Consider the following 20,521-nt stretch of genomic DNA (forward strand, 5'->3'; position numbering starts at 1 on the left):
TTTTTGGCCAGTGCCATGCTTCATATGGGGTCTTAGTTCCCCCACCAAGAAGTAAACCTGTGCCCCTGCATTGAAAGAGTGGAGTCTTAGCCACTGGAAGTCTTAGCCACTGCTGAGGAAGTCCCTTAGCTTGTTTGGTTTTGAGTGGATCAGGTGACCACTGTCTCCACTCCCTTATTAAATTCTTTATTTCCTCATGCCTAGGATTCTGACTTCAATCTTCCTTTCCTCCCATTCTTCAGCATAATCTTCCTAATCAAGATTTTCATCAACTTATTCTTCAGTGACTCCCTAAAGCCTGTGAGGGCCACCTACCATAGGTTGACACACACAGCTCAGCCTCACATACTCTTCAGAGATTAATCACTCATATTTCTGTAAAACTGCAGCACCAGAAAGGCTTGCTTTTGAAATCCAACCTCTGTGCTTTGCTGGTGATATTTTCCCTGAATGTTATGCCCTTCAGTTCAGTTCGGTCGCTCAATCATGTCCGATTCTTTGTGACCCCATGGACTGCAAAATGCCAGGCTTCCCTGTCCATCACCAACTCCCGGAGCTTACTCAAACTCATGTCCATTGAGTCGGTGATGCCATCCAACTATCTCATCCTCTATCATCTCCTTTTCCTCCCGCCTTCAATATTTCCCAGCATCAGAGTCTTTTCCAGTGAGTCAGCTCTTCGCATCAGGTTGCCAAAATATTGAAGCCTCAGCTTCAACATGAGTCCTTCCAACGAATATTCAGGGTTGATTTCCTTTAGGATTGACTGGTTTGATTAAACCTAGATTTAGAAAAATCATATGTCACTCTTGTGCATCCATACAAATATAAATGTAATGAATGGGTTAAGAAATTTCCAAAGCTGCTTCCCATCAAGGGTCTGACCCTCCTGGGTTTTTCTTTCCATCTCCTGTCATGTATTCTGAGAGTTGTGATGCTGCTGTTTTCTTGATCTTCCCAGAAGATGTCAGTGGAAGATTTTCAGAAAACAACTAGGACACACATTCCTCCTCAGATGGATTTTCAGTAGTTTGTTGACTGTGATATCGAGGTGCTCCAGTGGCCTTATCCTGACACCTGGAGTGACAACTGAGTCTGCACAAACTCTGGCCATGATTTCTGTCAACCAACAGTTAAAAGTGAATAGCTGCTGCTGCTGCTAAGTCGCTTCAGTCGTGTCCGACTCTGCGCGACCCCATAGACGGCAGCCCACCAGGCTCCCCCGTCCCTGGGATTCTCTAGGCAAGAACCCTGGAGTGGGTTGCCATTTCCTTCTCCAATGCATGCAAGTGAAAAGTGAAAGTGAAGTCGCTCAGTTGTGTCCGACTCTTCGCGACCCCATGGACTGCAGCCCACCAGGCTCCTCCATCCATGGGATTTTCCAGGCAAGAGTACTGGAGTGGGGTGCCATTGCCTTCTCTGAAAAGTGAATAGCAGATGTGCCCAATTTCAATATGGTAAAAAGTGCAAAAAATGTGCTACTCAGAATGGATTGAAATATGATACTTTCTCATCCCACTTACCATTTTTTATGCTGCCCCCTTGTATCATTGTTTACAAGGCTATTAAACTGATGAATGTATTTAATTCTGCTGGGCCTCACTGAGACATTTAAAAGCAGAAATCGGTGAAAAATGTGTAGATGGTAACCATTAAAACCTGGATCTACTCTTTCTCTTGGGATATATTGGGAAATCAAGAGCAAAATTTTGAAGCAGCTCTACACTGAAATTTATATGTTGGGTTAAATTCCTTGGGAATTCATCCCTATATTGGTATTGTCACTAATTGTAGTCATAACTTTTTTGCAAATAAAAAATATTATCATATTTTTCATGTATTAGGTACCTGTGAGGATCCAGGAATTTTACATAATCACAAGTCTGTTAGGCAGGTGGGTTTATTTCTAATGGATAATTTAGAAAACAAAAGCTCTGATGTCATATAGCTGAAAGAGAGCAATGCTGGGATTTAAACCCAGGTGTGTCTGACCCAGTTGGCGCTAGTGGTAAAGAACCCACCTACCAATACAGGGGACGTAAGAAACGTGGGTTCGATCCCTGGGTTGGGAAGATCTCCTAGAGAAGGAAATGGCAACCCACACCAGTATTCTTGCCTGGAGAATCTCGTGGACAGAATCCCATGGACAGGCTGCAGTCCATAGGGTCGCACAGTCAGACACGACTGAAGCAACTTGACATGCACACAGCATGCGTGTACCTGACCCCAGAACTTGCACTTTGTTACTCTACCACGGTGGGTTGTACATACAGGGCTGCAAGGCTCGACGTAGGTAATTCTTCATGATATAGCAATGAGTTCAGGAAGTCTCACACTTTGGAATACAAGTACAAACGGCAGTAATTTAGAACACAGATCCAAGTGAAGCGTGTATCAAGATTTCCTTTTTAATGGCACTTTCCACAATTTATGTAATCATATTTTATTTATAATTATGTTATTTACTTTATATCTTTCCCCAGTGAAGGCCACCATGTTGGCTTTTTGTTGGTTCTGAGATCTACATGTTTTACACTTTAACGTCTATGGATTCAGAATCAGCTTAAAGTTGAGGTTGTTTTCAAGTGTAATTGGCAGTGTTTTATTTTTCTCTTTGGAGGTCCTCTAAAATAATTATGCATTTTACAATGAACATTTTTTAGTGTTTGATTAATTGTGATTTTTTTAAAATTAAATTTATTTACTTGGCTGTTTTGGGTCTTAGTCTTACATAATCACTGGCCCACGAGACCTTTGTTGCATCATGTGGGATCTTTTGTTGTGGCACACGGGCTCTGGAGCATGTGGGCTCAGTAGTTGTGGCATTGGGGTTAGTTCCTCTGCAGCATGCAAGATCTTGGTTCCCTAACCAGGGATTGAACCTGTCTCCATGAACTGCAAGGCCGATTCTTAACCACTGGACCTCCAGGGAAGTCCTAAGTATGTGTTTTAATTAGCTGCTCTATGCTTAATACATAGTACAGTGCCTGGTCCTATAAAAAGTACTCACATTTGCTGATGAAGAGTGAGTGAATGAATGAAAGTGAAACTTTAAACCTTGCCTGAAGGTACTTGGATTTCTGGATGAAGTCTCTTGCCTATAGGAAGTTTATTGTCCACTCTTGTATTCTCATTATGTCTGACTTAAGATTTGTGAAATGGCCAATAGCTCAGCTTGGAACAGTGCATTGTCCATAAAGATAGGGCTGGAGGACTCCTCAGCTTAAAAGTTCCTGTAGGAGGGGGGGGGGGGCGGCAAACAGAGAAGAGGGTGGCAGAGGATAAGATGGTTGGACAGCATCACTAACTCACTGGACATGAATCTGGGCAAATTCTGGGAGAGAGTGGAGGACAGAGGAGCCTGGCGTGCTGCAGTCTGTGGGGCAGCAAAGAGCTGGATGGGACTGAAGAACAGAAACAAGGAGGTGTCTTGCTTGCTGAAGCCATCACCTGGTAGAAAGTACTCACAGGAAAACTCACCCGAGTCTCCCTCTGGGCGGCATTTGATACCCTTCTCCAATGACCAGAAACCGACTCTATTGTCGGCTGGCAATTAGGGGGCAAGGGGTAAGATGCAGGCTTGTGCTTTGATTGGTTTGTGCTGTAGCAGTGGTTTAGTTGCTAAATTGTGCTGAGTGCCAGAGAGTTGATGCTTTTGAACTGTGGTGTTGGAGAAGACTCTTGAGAGTCCCTTGGACTGCAAGGAGATCCAACCAGTCCATCCTAAAGGAGATCAGTCCTGAATATTCATTGGAAGGACTGATGCTGGAGCTGAAACTCCAGTACTTTGGCCACCTGATGCTAAGAAATGACTCATTTGAAAAGACCCTGGTGCTGGGAATGATTGAAGGTGAGAGGTGAAGGGGACGACAGAGGATGACATGGTTGGATGGCATCACCAACTCAATGGGCATGAAGTTTGAGTAAGCTCCAGGAGTTCGTGATGAACAGGGAAACCTGGCGTGCTGCAGTCCATGGGGTCGCAAAGAGCGACATGACTCTTTGGTTGGACATGACTGAGTGAGTGAACTGAACTTGAGACCTCATGGACTGCAGCGCACCAGGCTCCTCTGTCCATGGGATTTCCCAGGCAAAAATACTGAAGCGAGTTGCTGTTTTCTTCTGCAGGGGTTCCTCCCGACCCAGGGATCAAACCCTGGTCTCTTGCATTGCAGGTGGATTCTTTACTGACAGAGCAACCAGGAAAGCCCCTCATTTGTGCTGCTTGATGAAAATTCTCAGTGAGCCTCCTTCACTCAAGGGGATTCCTTAAGACACCTAGTGTCTTTGCTGAAATTCAGCCCAGAGGTTGGAAGACTTTGCAGTTTACTGCGGAGCCTCGAGAGAGCCATGGTGACACTTGCCAAACCCAGGATGAATGCCATCAGCCATCTGTGGAAATCTTCCCAGAAAGTAACTCTTCCCAAGAGAGACCATTGTATTAATAAATGAGCTGCTGATGAAATGACGAGGTGCCTAAAATACCATTAGGGAAGCTGCAATTTCAATGTAACTAATGAAAGATAAACAGTGACATGGTGAATTGTCACCTCTGTCCTGAGGTCATGTGTTGACAGAGGATCCTTGGGACTGAGATGCTGAGCAAGGAGGATGAGAAAATACTGCGATTTGCTGGTGACCTTTCAACCTGGGCTTCCCTGGTGGCTCAGATGGTAAAGTGTCTGCCTGTGATGGGGGAGACCCGAGTTCGATCCCTGGGTTGGGAAGATCCCCTGGAGAAGGAAATGGCAACCCACTCCAGTACTCTTGCCTGGAAAATTCCATGGATGGAGCAGCCTGGTAGGCTATAGTCCATGGGGTCGCAAAGAGTCGGACACGACTGAGCGACTTCACTTTCAACCTGGCACAGAGGAGAATGAGGGCTAGTCTAGATACCGTCTTCATTCATGGTTAGAACAAAAAACAGTTGCTTGCCTATACCCAGAGGTTGATTAAAAAACTATCCCATAAACCAACTCTAAGTTCCTGTGTTTTGTGTGTATGTGTTTCTTTTAAAAAACATTTATTTATTGATTTGGCAGCATGCAGGTCTTCAATCTTTGTTGCAGTATGCCAATTCTTAGTTGAGGCATACAGGATCTAGTTCCCTGACCGGAGATGGAACCCCAGTACCCTGCCTTGGGAGGTGGAGTCTTAGCCACTGGACCACGAGGGAAGTCTCTAGTGCTTTGTTTACCAAACAGTATTTAGGTCTAAGTGCTGTCTCTCTGTTAACTCTCTGTATGGAATGAAATCAATGCTCAGTTGTGTCAAACTCTTTGCAGCCCCATGGACTGTAGCCTGCCAGGCTCCTCTGTCCATAGAATTTTCCCAGCAAGAATACTGGAGTGGGTTGCCATTTCCTTCTCCAGGGGATTTTCCTGACGTAGGATGGAACCCATGTCTTTTTCGTCTCCTGCATTGCAGGCGGATTCTTTATCGCTGTGCTATTTGGGAAGCTATGTATGGAGGCCCCTCCCTAATGTTGTCTATTGAAGTGAATCTCCCAAGTTCAGGTACCAAATTGACATCCAAATTAGCAGTAGGTGTCAATACCAAATTAGCATCCTGGCTTTCAAATGGGTCTCGTGTGAGATTAATTAGCAGGATCTTGGTGGGATGGGTCCCCTGGTTCTCAATTTATCCTTGGATGACCTGATTGGATTTGAGTTCCTGAAACTTGAACTTCAAGGACTAAAACCTGGATTCAACATGTCCAACCTTAAATGTCCTGCCACTTATTCATCTTGATGAGAGAAATCCCACCTGCTAGACTTCTCAGATCACATTGGCTGTGATTCCCCATCATGTCTTTACAGCAAGGATGATCAAGATCTTTAGTCATAGAGAATAAATAACCTTGGTTTATTTGTAAGTACAGCTCTGTGAGCGCAAGTAATTTATGGACATCATTTGCTATTTGCATATGAAGTAGGCTTGTTTTTTATGGGAAGAAAATGGCTCCGTTGAGTTACAATTAGCCTACCTGACAGTCACAATTAGTCACAAGCCTGGCAGTTAATCGAGCACACAAAAGTTGTTTAGACAAAGATGGACTGAATGTCTTGTGCAACTGATTCATAGCTGTGGCTTCTCTGTTTTCTGTTTTGATACGGTTTAAAGTTACTCACTGTTCAAAGAAATGATTCAAATATCTCTGTTGACTTCAAGCTTACTGCTGGGCAGTGTCTAGAAATTAAACGAACATCAGAGGTTGTGTTACAACCCAGCTGTTCAAATGCATTGATAGGTTGATAAGTAAGAATGGGAGACACGGTTCAACTGTATAGTGTGTAAACAGTATTGCCCTAACGACACAGGGCTTTGGAAGAGAGGAGAGGCCAAGGTGGAGAGCCTCTAGAAGGAAAACTTGAATTCAAGTATAGGTTTTAATTTTTATTCCATGTTTATGGTGCATAATACATGCAAATTGGACATGTAAACACGTTGAACTTCTGGTCCTCCAAAATACTTTTCATCTGAAAGCCTGTTGGATGATGAGTTGGTCTCCCAGGAGCTAGAAGATCATTCTGGAAGAGTCTATAAGCTGAACAGATTGCTGGGATGTTTAGGATCGGCAGGCGACAGCTCTGGAAGCAGAGTGTCACCCGTGTTTTAATGGTAAGGAGCTGCTGTCTGTGAGCTTGCACATGGCTCTGTGGCGGATTCATTTTGATATTTGGCAAAACTAATACAATTATGTAAAGTTTAAAAAAAAATCATCTCTTGCACCTGTGTGCAAAAATTCCTAAAAAAGTTCAAAATCGTGTTCTGATGAATCTGTGAGAAACATGTTTATCTACTAGTTTTTGGATAGTGCATAAGGCTATATGTTACTTCAAATTTAAAATTAAAAAGGAGTTTCATCTTTAGGCTTTTCTGCACCTTGCCACCTAAACTGTGGCTTCTTGTAGAAATACAGTCTCCATCTTTTGGGATGATGCTTATTGTTGTTGTTCTGTCGGTAAGTCGTGTCTGACTCTTTGCAACCCCATGGACTGCAGCACTCAAGCTGCAGCCTAGCATTCAAGCCAGGCTCCTCTGTCTTTCACTTTCTCCTGGACTTTGCCCAAACTCATGTCCACTGAGTGGGTGATGCTATCCAACCATCTCATCCTCTGTTGCCCCTTTCTTCTCCTGCCCTCAGTCTTTCCCAGCAACAGGGTCTTTTCCATCGACTCACCTCTTCGCATCAGGTGGCCAAAGTATTGGAGCTTCAGCGTCAGCATCAGTCCTTCCAATGAATATTCAGGGTTAATTTCCTTTAGGATTGATAGGTTTGATCTCCTTGCTGTTGAAGGGACTCTCTAGCTGCTTGCCTGATGAAAAAAAACCCACTCAGGGTGCCTTGGTGACTGCATTCTCCTAGACCCATAAGCTTTTGTTGGTGATGAGAATTTATTAAGGCAGATTCTACAGGCTTCTTTAAAATGACACCCACCACTTACCCTGTTGCTTATCGCCTTCTATGGGCCTGGAAATGTGGTCACAGACCGTGAGCTACAAGGATAAAGAATGAGCTTCCCTTAGCCTAGGACTCAACTCAGCAGCTTTGGATTAGGCAGATGCATAAAGAGGTGTTTGGAGCCTCTTCCATTGATGATTAATGTCAGAAGAAAATTGAGATTTCTCCAGAACTCTGTTGTCGACATTGACCCATGCTTCCTCAGGGCTTGATTGCTGTATCTTTTATGCACCCCTAGCATCCTGGATGATTCTGGCCAGCCTTGTAGTTCTGCTGTTCCACCGCAAAACACAGAAACGTTGTCTCTGTTTTTCCTAAACTCTCTGCCACCAGCCACCCTCCTTCCCTTAGCCCCACTGTTCTGTTGCATCTCTCCCAAGATCAACATCTTTCAGCCAAGCCCTTGAACTTGTTGGCCTGAAGACACTTATTATTTAAGACCAAGTACAAGTGCCACCTTCTCTGAGAAGCCTCCCTGACACTTTAGGAGGAGGTGGGGGCACCTTCCTTGGGTCCTCTCGGCACTCTGATGCTCGAGCTCTCATCACATTGCTGTGGTGAGATGGCATTTGTCTACTGTGAGTTCCTGGATGACTAGATGGTGCTTCCTGCATGTCTGATAGCCTTCCTTTAACACAGATACTGTGAGTTCCTGGATGACTAGACGGTGCTTCCTCCATCTCTGAGAGCCTTCCTAACACAGATACTGTGAGTTCCTGGATGACTAGACAGTGCTTCCTCCATCTCCGAGAGCCTTCCCTTAACACGGATACTGTGAGTTCCTGGATGACTAGATGGTGCTTCCTCCATATCTGATAGCCTTCCCTTAACACAGAACCTGTACTTGTTGTTCAGTTGCTGACTCATGTCTGACTCTTTGTGATCCCCTGGACTGCAGCTTGCCAGGCTCAGAACCTGGTACTAATACACCTCAGTTTATGCTTTCTCAATAAATTGAATTAATTAAATGTTTCACATGTCTGAATATTTTCCCTATTCCTCACTTTTCTGTGCTTCACTACCAAATCACAAAAATTAAAATTGATAAAATCCCGAGTATAATGAATGAATTGGATTCTTTCTTGGCACTAGTTACCTTTTAGGAATATCTTAAGTTTTTTGGAAGTTTCTATACATTTGGGATGCTGGTTCTGTTTACCCCCCTGATGTATGATATTAACAGAATTACCTTAATAATGTTGCAGTGTATTATGTAAGTAATTACACATTTTCTGTTTAGCGCACTGATTTGATGGTTTATTAAGTTATACCTTTATCACCTAAAATAATCAATGACAAAGATTCCCAAACCACTTAAGATACAAAATTTAGCCCCTATATTTAAACTTAGCCTGCAGCTATTTCTGTAGTGATGCTATATTGTCATTAGGTTATTGTAATATAATAATTGACTCTGTTCAGAATACACCTGCAAATAGCCAAATAAACCATAAGCTTTCTGGGTTTAGAAAAGTCAAACCATATATCCTTTTTGTTGTATAATAAACACAAATGCTTTTCAATGAAAAAACTCGAAGTAATTCTCTATCTATTGACTCAGGCATCAGATATGATGCCTGCCCACTCCCCACCCCCCCTTTTTGGGCTTTTCTCAAAGATGAAGAATGCTTAGTACCTACTTTCAAGCGTACCATGGACATGAATTCCAGACTCAACAGATTTTGTTTTTTTTTTTTTTTTCCCCTAAAATTAAACTGGGATTTGTCGACCTTTAGAAAAAAACACTTGAAAGATTTATGAGAGTCCTCTTGGCCTAAATTCATCTAATTGGACACCTAGTTTTGAAATGGGGGCAAGTTTTCTCACTGCTGCTGAAATATGTATCATTCATGTTTTCTACTTACTTCCTGATCCTGGGGATTACTGTTGCTCACTGACTTTCCTGGGATTGCTAGGTTTCTCTAAACAGTGATTCTCGAGGGGGTGGGAGGTAGAGACTGGTTGGGGAGAGAGGGCACCTCCTTCCCCTGCTGAGAACCTCCCCTGGAGGGGCCATTGTTCCTCAGGGAGTACACAGTAGAAGCCAAGCCAAGAAAGGAACCTTTGCTCTCAGATACCTTTTGAAAGCTGAAAAGATATCAGTGTTATTGTTTGGCAAAATAGCCTAGCTGGTTTCAGTGTTCTCTTTATCAGGCCCAGACGTGTTTGGTCCTGTGAGCACATTTCACATGCACAGATCAAAACAGTTTCCTTGAAACTTGGGGAGGTGAATGGCTCTAGGTCATAGCGGTCCCCAGCCTTTTTAGCACCCGGGACAGATTTCCTGGAAGACAGTTTTTCCATGGCCTGGGGTAAGGGGAATGATTTGGGGATGAGTCAAAACTCAGTAAATTTATTGTGCACCTTATTTCTATTTTTATTATATCAGCTCCACCTTAGATCATCAGACATTAGATCCTGGAGGTTAGGACCCTTGTTCTAGGATGTAGCTGTGGGGAGTTGGCGGGTGCTGCTTGTTAATGCCTAGGTGGAGGCTCCCAAACCTGAAGGAGTCACAGCCCGACGTGGCCATGAAGTTGCTACACCATCTCTAGACCCCAGGAGAATGTGACTCGAGGTGCAGAATCCACCCATTCCACTAGTATCGGTTGACCACCTACTTTGTGCCTGCCACTGGGTCCCACAGTAGGGTGGGGAAGAATACTTCTGGGCCTTGTGGAGTTGAGCTTAAACCTGTCCTTCCTATCAATTCTTGCATGACTCAAATACTGAGAGAAAGGAAAGATCTAGAGTTACAGGGATCCCAGCTTTATGCATTTGGACTTTCCTAAGTTCCTAACTCAAGTGAAAACCTCGCGGTGTTCGTAAATTATGATCAAGTCATCAAATGCTTTCCTCTGAGACTGTTCTCAGGTTGGGCCACCACTGTAATCATGAGGGGAGCTTTTGAGAAACCCCAGTCTGCACAAGGGCGGTCAGAGCTTCTGGGGAAACAAAGGAATCAGCATTTTAAAGCTTCCAGGTAATTCTGACGAGCATCAGGTCTGAGCGTTCCGGTTCATTGTGATCAGTAAGGAAGGTTTTGGGATTTCAGCCCTGTGCTTCCCTGGTGGCTCAGTTGGTAAAGAATCTGCCTCCAATGCAAGAGACCCAGGTTCGTTCCCTGGGTCCAGAAGATCCCCTAGAGAAGGAAATGGCAACCCACTCCAGTATTCTTGCCTGGGAAATCCCATGGCCATGGATAATGTGAATGATGACATTATATATGTATTTTTTTTAGCAAGTGAGTGAAAACCATTTGAATTATATGGCCTCTGTTGTCCAAGGGGACTCGGAATTGTACAAGAGTGGTATTCCTGATTTTGAACTAAAACCTCTGTAGGATTGGAGGAAGAAAGAATATATGGGCATGTGGAGGCCAAGTCTTTAAAAAAATTTTTGAAAATGTTTTATTTTGTATTAAGGTATAGCCAATCAACAAACAATGTTGTGATAGTTTCAGGTGGACAGCAAAGGGACTCAGCTATACATATACATGTATCCATCCTCTCCCAAACTCCCCTCCCATCCAGGCTGCCACATAACATTGAGCAGAGTTCCCTGTGCTATACAGTAGGTCCTTGTTGGTTACCCATTTTAAATGTAGGTGTGGGTACATGTCCATCCCATAAAGTCTCACTAAGTCTTGGTCAGGTGCAGACATTTGGGGTGTAGAAAATAGACTCAGTTCAGTTCAGTTGCTCAGTCGTGTCTGGCTGTTTGCGACCCCATGGACTGCAGCATGCCAGGCCTCCCTGTCCATCATCACCTCCTGGAGTTTACTCAGACTCATGTCCATTGAGTGGGTGTTAGAGTTTGGATTATGGATTGCTGGGGGGAGAGGAGTAAGTTGGTGATGGGGACACGTCTCTAACCTGATTTTGGGTTGGCTTGGGTGAAAAATCCACATACAGTGACAGGTAAGGTGGGATCTTCTATATGCTTGGAAAGAATGATGGGTAAGGGAGTTGGTAAATGAGGAGATTTAGGGGCCCTGAAAACTCCAGCAACAATAGACAAGATTCCAGAACTTACTCTCAGGTGGAAAGAAAATTGATGGGACTTTCTCTGTTGAAGTGCTGGCTAGCTCTTTGCGATGGAGGGGGAGTGCAACTCTTGTTAAATAAAGGAGGGCTTCCCTGGAGTACCTGCTGGGAGTGGATTAGTCAGCGTGGAGTGTCTCTCCCTCCCAGGAACCACTCTGCTCAAGTGCTCTTAACGCGGGAAGGAGGTGTAGCACTTCCTCTTGCAGCTGTGGCCCTTCACCTGGAGAAGTGACATAAAAGGGGAGGAAGGGAAGTTAAGATGCCAGAAACGCAGTGGGGAGTGGAGCCTTGCTCCCTTGCGGTTCTTCCAGCCAATTAATCTTCCAGCAGGTTTGGATGGTCCAGGAGGCATCGTCACAGAGCAGCCTCTCCCAGCGAGGAAACTGGGCCCTGAGGGTTATGGTGAAAATGCTGGAAGACAGAAAAGGGAGGCTTTTCTTTGTTGGAAGACATGGAAATTGGGTTAACTTGGAGAGGGCCCTTTCATTTGTAGAAATGAGAAGCAGAACTGCTTCCATCTATTTCTGTAATTCAGCATGTTTGAATGGGATGTAGGCTAAGCGAGGTTAGTTATAGTGGCTGTGAATTGAGGGGGAGCCATTATCCATACTAATGATGGAGTTTCGTGCAGCGGTTTCTGCTGAAGTCATAACAACGTGCAAGACCCAGGAGCTTATTGACTGAATTCTGCACCTGCCATGGACTCACATGGAGCTAGAATAATTTGCACCAGCCCTTAATTACTTGAGAGTGACTTGTGAATGATAAACTTGGTTAATCATCCCCTGATTAGATAGCAATTGAGGCTCTGCTAAGTGCTAGGCGCTGTTCTGGGTACTGGAGATGGTGTGGAAATCAAAATAGAAAACGTCCCTCCCTGTGGAGCTGCTCCTCTTGTAGGAATGGTGAGATTCAGGTGATGTTTATTTTATTTTACCCTTTAGGAGATAGGAAGGATCAGCTTAAATACATGGCACACAAATGAGTGAAACCAGCCTGGGCCATTTGGATCTCTCCCTTCAAAAAAGAAAAATAAATACTTATTTTTACCAGTAACTGGGCGTTTTATTTTTTAAATTGGAGCATAATTGCTTTACAATGTTGTGCTAGTTTCTACTGTACAATGAAGTGAATCAACTGTTGTTGTTGTTCAGTTGCTAAGTCATGTCCAACTCATTGTGACCCCTTGAACTGCACCATGCCAGGCTTCCCTGTCCTTCACTATCTCCTGGAATTTGCTCAAATTTATGTCCATTGAGTTGATGATGGTATCTAACCGTCTCATCCTCTGCTGCCCCCTTCTCCTTTTGCCTTCAGTCTTCCCCAGCATCAGGGTCTTTTCCAATAAGTTGGCTCTTCACATCAGGTGGCCAAAGTATTGGAGCTTCAGCTTCAGCATCAGTCCTTCCAATGAATAGTCAGGGTTGATTTCCTTTAGGATTGACTAGTTTGATTTCCTTGCGGTCCAAAGGACTATCAAGGGAATCAGCTATCTGTATACTTAAATCCCTTCCCTCTTGGGCCTCCCTCCCACCCCAAGCATTTTACTTAGACATACACTTTGAGTAATTTCCCCTTCTGTTCATGGATTTTCCCTGATTCATCTACAGTTGGCAAAAATGGAATAAAGTGAAGCTAACTAGCCTAAGATGATCAAACCCATGTCCTTGGCCTCTTCAGCAGTGCTTCATCAGGTGATTAATTATCTCTGGGCTTGAGACTGATATTGAGAACCAAAGTGAAATGGGTCTCAGAGGTATTTACCCTGGTGATTTAAGATAAGGAGTTTCAGTTGTAATTCATAGACTCCTCGTTATTTATGATACTCTCCAGTGGGGATTTAAATCTACGTTGTACTCTGTCCTGCTATGCTTATTACATTGCTATAAGCATGGGCTTCCTTGGTGGCTAAACTGGTAAAGAATCTGCCTGCAGTGCAGGAGGCCTGGGTTTGAGCCCTGGGTTGGGAAGATCCCCTTGAGAAGGGAAAGGCTACCCATTCCAGTATTCTGACCTGGAGAATTCCATGGTCTGTATAGTCCATGGGGTTGCAAAGAGTTGGACATGACTAAGCGACTTTACATATACATAAAAGAATAAAACACTCAACTACAAAATGGAAATATATTCATTAAAAAATATGCAATAGACTCTCATTAAAACATCTCTTTCTCAGATTCAGATGGGCAACAAGGCTAATCATGTCTTCTAGAAAAGCATTTTTTTCAATATGATATAGAGATATACATAAAGGCTGTAGAAAGGATAGGTTATGGACCTGGTGTGAACAGTGTGACAGATAAAGGTGAAATTATCCTTGAGTTTGGGGATGCATGGAGCCCAGCCTATTGGCTACCCAGGCAGGGAGCTTAAGTCCTGGCACTTCTGGATGTGAGGATCCAGTGGGGAATTAACCATTTGCTGAGACACAGGAACTGGACAATTTAATCTTTGCAAATACCTTTCAAGCTTGAACTTTTATCTCCATTTTATAAACATGCGTAAGATTTCTCATCTCATCCTCATCCTCTGCTGCCCCTTCTCCTTTGCCTTCAATCTTTCCTAGCATCAAGGTCTATTCTGAGTTGGGTGAGATGGTTAGATAGCATCGCTGACTCAGTGGACATGAATTGGAGCAAACTTCAGTTTATAGTGGAGGATAGAGGAGCCTGGTGTGCTGCAGTCCCTGGGGTCACAAAGAATTGGACACGACTTAGCAACTGAACAAGAACAAAGTTTCTCATGGAGTTGGGGATTATAACCTGAAGCCAAAATAAAATGGGTGTAGTTCACGCACTGTTTATGTAGATGAACATGTAGACCTGGGCTTTGGTTCTTTAGAGTTAGCGGCAAAGCTTAGTATATAAAAAAAAAAAAAAAATTGGAAGGATGGGTCTGTCACCAGAAAAAGTCACAGAGCTTTATTATGAAGACACATGGCATTGGGTCTTTGTTGGGATTCATATTTTAAAGTCTCCAGTCCTACCCCAGACCTCTCCTGATCTGATAAAAAAAACCCCAAGAACCCAAACCAACCAACCAAACAAACAAAAACACAAAAAACTCACCCTTAAGTCTCTTATCTGTGTCACCTTTTTTTTTTTTTTAACAGCGCACATTGTTGATTTTTTTAAAAAATTTCTTCATTTAACTCTATCAGAATCTTCATTGTGTCATGCGGGATCTTTCATTACTGCACAGGGACTCTCTAATTGTGGCCTGAGGGCTCAGTAGTTGCCCTGTGGCATGTGGGATCTTAGTTCCTGGACCAGGGATGGAACCTGAGTCCCCTGCATTTCAAGGCAGATTCTTAACCACTGGACCACCAGGGAGGTCCCTGTGTTAATTTTTGAATCAGTGAGAAGTAATGCAAATGTTAAGAGATGGAATGGGACTTAGCTGTCACATAGTCCTACACTTCGATTTTGGAGTTGCAGAACCTGAAGTCTGGAAGGGTTAAAAGACAGATGCAAGGTCTTACAATTAGGGGCCACCCTGGGGCTGGAGCCCAGTCTGGCACCAGTGCTCATTTGTGTATGTGACATTGCTCTACCTTGAAATCAGCACTTGTTTCTTGGGAGAGAGTACATTACTCCCTCTTTCATTTCAAAATGGTAGTAACATTCTTTGTCACAAGTTACAGAAATATTGCAGAAATATTTTATTTTTTATTCTGCAAACCTTAGCTTGCTTATCATAAAAATTTTTTTATTGGAGTGTAGTTGATTTACAATGTTGTGTTAGTTTTTTTTTCATACAGCAAAGTGAATCATTTATACATATATATATATATATATATATTCTTTTTTAAATTCTTTTCCCATATAGGTCATTACAGAGTATTGAATAGAGTTCCCTATGCTGTACAGTAGGTCCTTCTTAGTTATCTGTTTTACATATAGTAATGTGTATATGTCAACCCCAAATCTCCCAATTTATCCCCCTAGTGACAATAAGTTTGTTCTCTGTATCTGTGACTCCATTTCTGCTTTGCAAGTAAGTTGATTTGCATCATCGTTTTAGATTCTACATATAAGTGATATCATCATATTTGTCTTTGTCTGACTTATTGCCCTCACTGTGACAGTCTCTAGGTCTATCCATGCTGTTGCAAATGACATTACTTCATTCTTTTTCATGGCTGAGTAATATTCCACTGTATATATGTACTACATCTTCTTTATCCATTCATCTGTTGATGAACATATAGCTTGCTTTCAGGTCTTGACCATTGCAAAACCTGGTGCCATGAACAAACTGCTTGTATCGTTGTGAGTTAGAGCTTTTTCCAGATATATACCCAGGAGTGGGACTGCTGGATCATACGGTAGCTCTGTTTTTAGCTTTTTAAGAGACCTCCATACTATTCTCTATAGTGTTGTATCAGTTTACATTCCCACCAAAAGTATAGGAGAGTTCCCTTTTCTCTACATCCTCTCTAGCATTTATTGTTTATAGATTTTTTTGATGATGGCCATTCTAATTGGTGTGAGGTGATATTTCATTGTAGTTTTGCTTTTGCAGAAAATTTTAAATATTGCTCTAGATTTCCTTGAACATTGAATAGGTTTCTGAACCTGTTCCCCACCTCTATCAGTTGGAGCTTGCTCATGCAAAGAAAACAATTTTAATGTGATCCTTTAAAAAAAAACAACGCCATAGTTCACCTCTTGCCTTTGTCATCCTGTTTCCAAGATGTTCCAAAGGCCAACAGGACAAACCACCTCCAACTAATCATCTGATTGCTTGCTCCTGCAGTTCCTTGGCAGCCAGAAAGCTTCAGGTTCAAGTTTAGGGGCTGACAACACGCTGATCCAATCACCAAATATTTATTTGACACTGTTGACTTTCTGTGGTAGTAAAAAAAAAAAATCCCTCATTGTACCAGGATACCTTAGTATAAGGCAATGAAAGTTGAGATTGATAAACACTGTGCTCTTTCATCTACATGGCACTAGGGTTAATTTCACATTACTTAGGAGATAGGCTAGTTATGTAAGAACATATTCAATGCTTAACATGCTTTTAAATATAACGCTGAAAACATTTACTTTAAAAACACTTGTGGTTTTATATATAAAACTGCTTTAGAAGTTTTTCCCTGTGATATTTAAGTAAAAATAAAATAACTAGTGTTCTGCTTTAGAGGCTAATCTCTCCTTTCCTCCACTAGAATATGTTCTTTTTTTTTCCATTGGAATCTTGTAAAATCAGGTCATAGAATAATGTGTTGCCATGGCAGAATCCTATAGAAATTTCTATGTTCGTTGGAAGCCTTCAGTTAGTTTATGTCCTGACTTTACTGGCTCTTTAGTTTTGAAATGTGTTTTTGGCTGCCCAGCATTTGCCATCTAGTTGATTTGTTGCTGGGTCCCTGGCTCCCCTGATTGCCCACTGTGCCTACACACTGCTGGAGACATTTAGTATAAACCCAGAAAGATCGCTTTGAGAAAAGTCTTTTATTCCTCCCTGCCTCAAATGTGGAAAACAGTCAGAGAACAGACATTTTCCTGGTTTTAGCCATGGTTGAAAAGAGATTTAAATTTACTTCTATATGATATTTATGGAATGTGCATTTTGGGTTAAGACCAGTGTCAGTTCTTTTCTTTAGGGAAATGGCAAGAAGATAGGTAGATTGTTTTTTGGAACCTTAACCTTGCCCTGCACTCTCATCCCCACCTCCAACCAATTTGTCTCTCAAGCAGTTCCTTCAGTTTCGGACAAATGAATATAAATTGCATATGTCTAGTGATAGTCTTTCAATGACCCTGAAATTCCCATTTTTTTCCTCTTAACTTTTCATTAATTCTATTGTATCTTAAAAAATTCTCCTTTGACTCTAAATTTTCCTTTTTCTACTAGTAACCACATCTCTTTCCTTTATAGTCAAGTTTCTGGAAAGGGTAGTATGTTTCTCTTTTCCCAATCATTCTTTTCTGTGGTTCTGCATCCATTGGTTTTCTGTCCAACTAATGAAATTATTCTAAAAGAATTACTCTGTTGCCTCATGCTGCATAACAAATCATACCAGAACTTAATGGGTTAACTATCTGATATCAATTATCTGTTATCTCTTAATAGCTCTGTTGTCTCTCTTGAGTCTGTGGGATGCTGGGCTCAGCTGGATGGTTCTTCTGTATCACATGTCATTGTCTAGGTTGCAGTCATCTGTAGACTTGACTAGGTTGGAATGTCCAAGATAGTTTGCAAATTGGTGCTCGAGTGTCAGTTAGAACAGTGATCCACAACTTTTTTGGCACCAGGGACCGATTTTGTGGAAGACAATTTTTCCACAGGCTAAGGAGTGGGGGGATGGTTTCAGGATGATTCAAGTGCATTATGTTTATTGTGCACTTTGAAAGTGAAAGTGTTAGTCACTCAGTTGTGTCCAACTCTTTGCAACCCTGTGGACTGTAGCCCTCCAGGCTCCTCTGTCCATGGGGCTTCCCAGGTAAGAATACTGGAGTGGGTTGCCATTTCATTCTCCAGGGTATCTTCCTGACCCAGGGATCAAACCCAGATCTCCTGCATTGCAGGCAGATTATTTACCACCTGAGCCAACCAGGGAAGCCCTATTATTTCTACTCTAATGCTGCTGCTGATCTGACAGCAGGTACTGGCCTGCAGCCCAGAGGTTGGGGATCCCTGAACTATGAGATCTGTTGAGCTGTTGACTAGAGTGCCTTGGTTTTTCCCCGTTTGGTCTGCCCATGTGATTTGGACATTTTATAGCATGGTAACTGGGTTCTGAGGGAGTATTTGGAAATGCAAAGGCAGAAGCTGAAGGTTTCTGCAGGACTGGCCTAGGAAGTTTTACATTCTCACTTCTTTTCATATTTTTTTGGGTGAAAACTGGTCACAGGTCCAGCCAGATTCAAGAGGAGGGGATAGAGAGACCAGCTCTTGATCGGTTAGTGGCACAATCACATTGCAGAAGCGCTATGGGATGCTGAAGCCATCTTGTAAATGCAATTTCGAGGAAGATCTGGCCCACAATGTCTGTTTTGCTATATTGAGAACCGGTGTCTGTCTCTGCAGTGCAAATTCCCCTTGGGCTCCAGATGCACATTCCGAAGGGACTGTCTGTCCCAGGCTCTGCAAACGCATCCACCTTCCTGGCCTTCCTGTCTCCAGACTTGCATCACTTCAATCCACTCTTTACGCTGCTGTCACAATGACTGGTGTTTTGATGCAGCATGGACGGCTAAACATCTCCTGATTTGAAACTCCTCAGTGATTCCCCATGGACTTAAGATAATGTTTATACTGTCTTCCATGGCTCATAAGATATTTTATGATTTGACTTCTCTCTCATTTCCTATTATGCTTTTCTAGTTCAAGTTCAGCCATCCTGGCTGTCTTGTGTTTTCCAGAGTTGCTATGGTTTCTTATGCCTTTTGACCTTTGAATCTGCAGAAATGCCTCTGTCCCAGGTAGTGTGGTCAAATCTCCTTCAACTCCAGGCTTAAGTCAACTCTTCCTGAAACTTTTCCGGTACCTTCCACCCCTCCTCAGCACTGGGCTAGAGGGGGATTCTCCCTTTGGTTCCTTCTCTGAAGACCCATGAATGCCCTTGCATAAATCTCATGCTCCTGTATCAACCATAATGCCAGCCTGTCCTGTTTACATTTTCTGCTCATATTCTGCAAACCAGTCTGTTAGTTTTTTGAGGTCACTGGGTAGTGTTTGCCTCTGAGTGCTCATACATATTTGGGGTTTAACAACTGTTAAAAACAAGAAGGATTCAGAGCTACTGGTTAGCATTAAAGATAATGCACATACTTTAATTGGAAGTTGAATATTGATTGATGGTGAAATGGTTGAATAATTATCCATGTTATTAAATATTTTGCAGCTATTAAGCAAGTTAGAATAGTCTGTATTAAACTAAAAAGAAGTCTATGATGTATTATTAAGGGAAAATGCATGAAAAACGTTTATAGTATAATATAAATAGAAATCTGTATATACGCTTGTATATGTTTGTATGAACAGAGCACACATGGAAAGATATGCTTCAAACTGCAACATTGGTGACAGTAAACTTGTTTATTATTGTAATTAACAGTCAACAGGTAAAAAAGTAAGAAATGCTATTCAGAAATTAATTTCAAGACCAGATATGAACTTTTAGACAAGTGAGAAACATAGGGAATAGTGTAGAAGAATACGTATTACTTTAGTGGCCTAGGGAATGTTTACAAAAATAGAGATTTAAAAAAAATTTTTGCTGCATGTCTTATATATAAGGTCTTTTGAATGCTTATATATGTATGAAATTAAGCCTGTAAAGATTTAGAACAAAATGTTAATAGTAATATTATTTGGTTGGCAGGTGAATTTTGCTTCTTGTTTTGGCTTATCTGTGTTACAATTTCAAAACAATGAGCACATCTTATTTCCATAGTAGAAATAACATTATTTCTAAAAATGGAAGATAGTACATAAAAAGTGGTACCATTAAGCTGTGTGATAGCTGAATACCTAAGACTTGAAAAAGCAATGGTAGTATGAAATTACAAAATGAATTAGAGTGAATCCATTTGAGAACAATGGTTGTCACATAACATTTTTCTTCCCTTTTTGTAGCAAAGACTGAAGGAAGAGAAGGAAGCCAAGCGGGCTCGTCTGGATGGGAGACATGACTATTTATTTGGGATTGTAGCTTCCTGTGTGGACCTAAACAAAACTGAAGTGGAGGATGCCATTCTTGAGGGGAATCAGGTGCGATGCATTTGTGTTCCCACTGACTTGATTATGGAGGGCACAGTTCATGTCCTATGGCAGGGTCTGTGCTGGGCCTTAGGGAAGGGTGTCTGGTTCAACATAGACAGGACCCCATTCTGACTCAGTACAGGTGATGGCAGAATGAGTTTGGGGCTCTCCAGCTCTCCATGTTAAAATCATCATTTGAGTTCCATGATCCTGACAGAGATGTCTGTGTCTCTCTACATCCAGTGAAGCTGGACTTGGGCGCCATTTTGGAATCTGAGGTCAGAGAACAGAGTCT

The 20,521-nt window shown here is 42.4% G+C and overlaps 1 protein-coding gene across 1 annotated transcript in view; it reads left to right on the plus strand.

Moving 5' to 3' along the window:
- DNAH5 (dynein axonemal heavy chain 5) overlaps positions 1–20,521 on the plus strand; it is a 336,311-nt gene that overhangs the window by 51,945 nt on the left and 263,845 nt on the right. Inside the window, exon 2 of the mRNA XM_045163647.1 lies at positions 20,101–20,235. Within this exon, the coding sequence (XP_045019582.1) occupies positions 20,101–20,235 (135 nt within the window). The remainder of the gene's footprint in view (positions 1–20,100; positions 20,236–20,521) is intronic.

This window comes from Bubalus bubalis, chromosome 19 (genome assembly GCF_019923935.1).
Source record: "Bubalus bubalis isolate 160015118507 breed Murrah chromosome 19, NDDB_SH_1, whole genome shotgun sequence".
Lineage (NCBI taxonomy): Eukaryota > Metazoa > Chordata > Mammalia > Artiodactyla > Bovidae > Bubalus > Bubalus bubalis.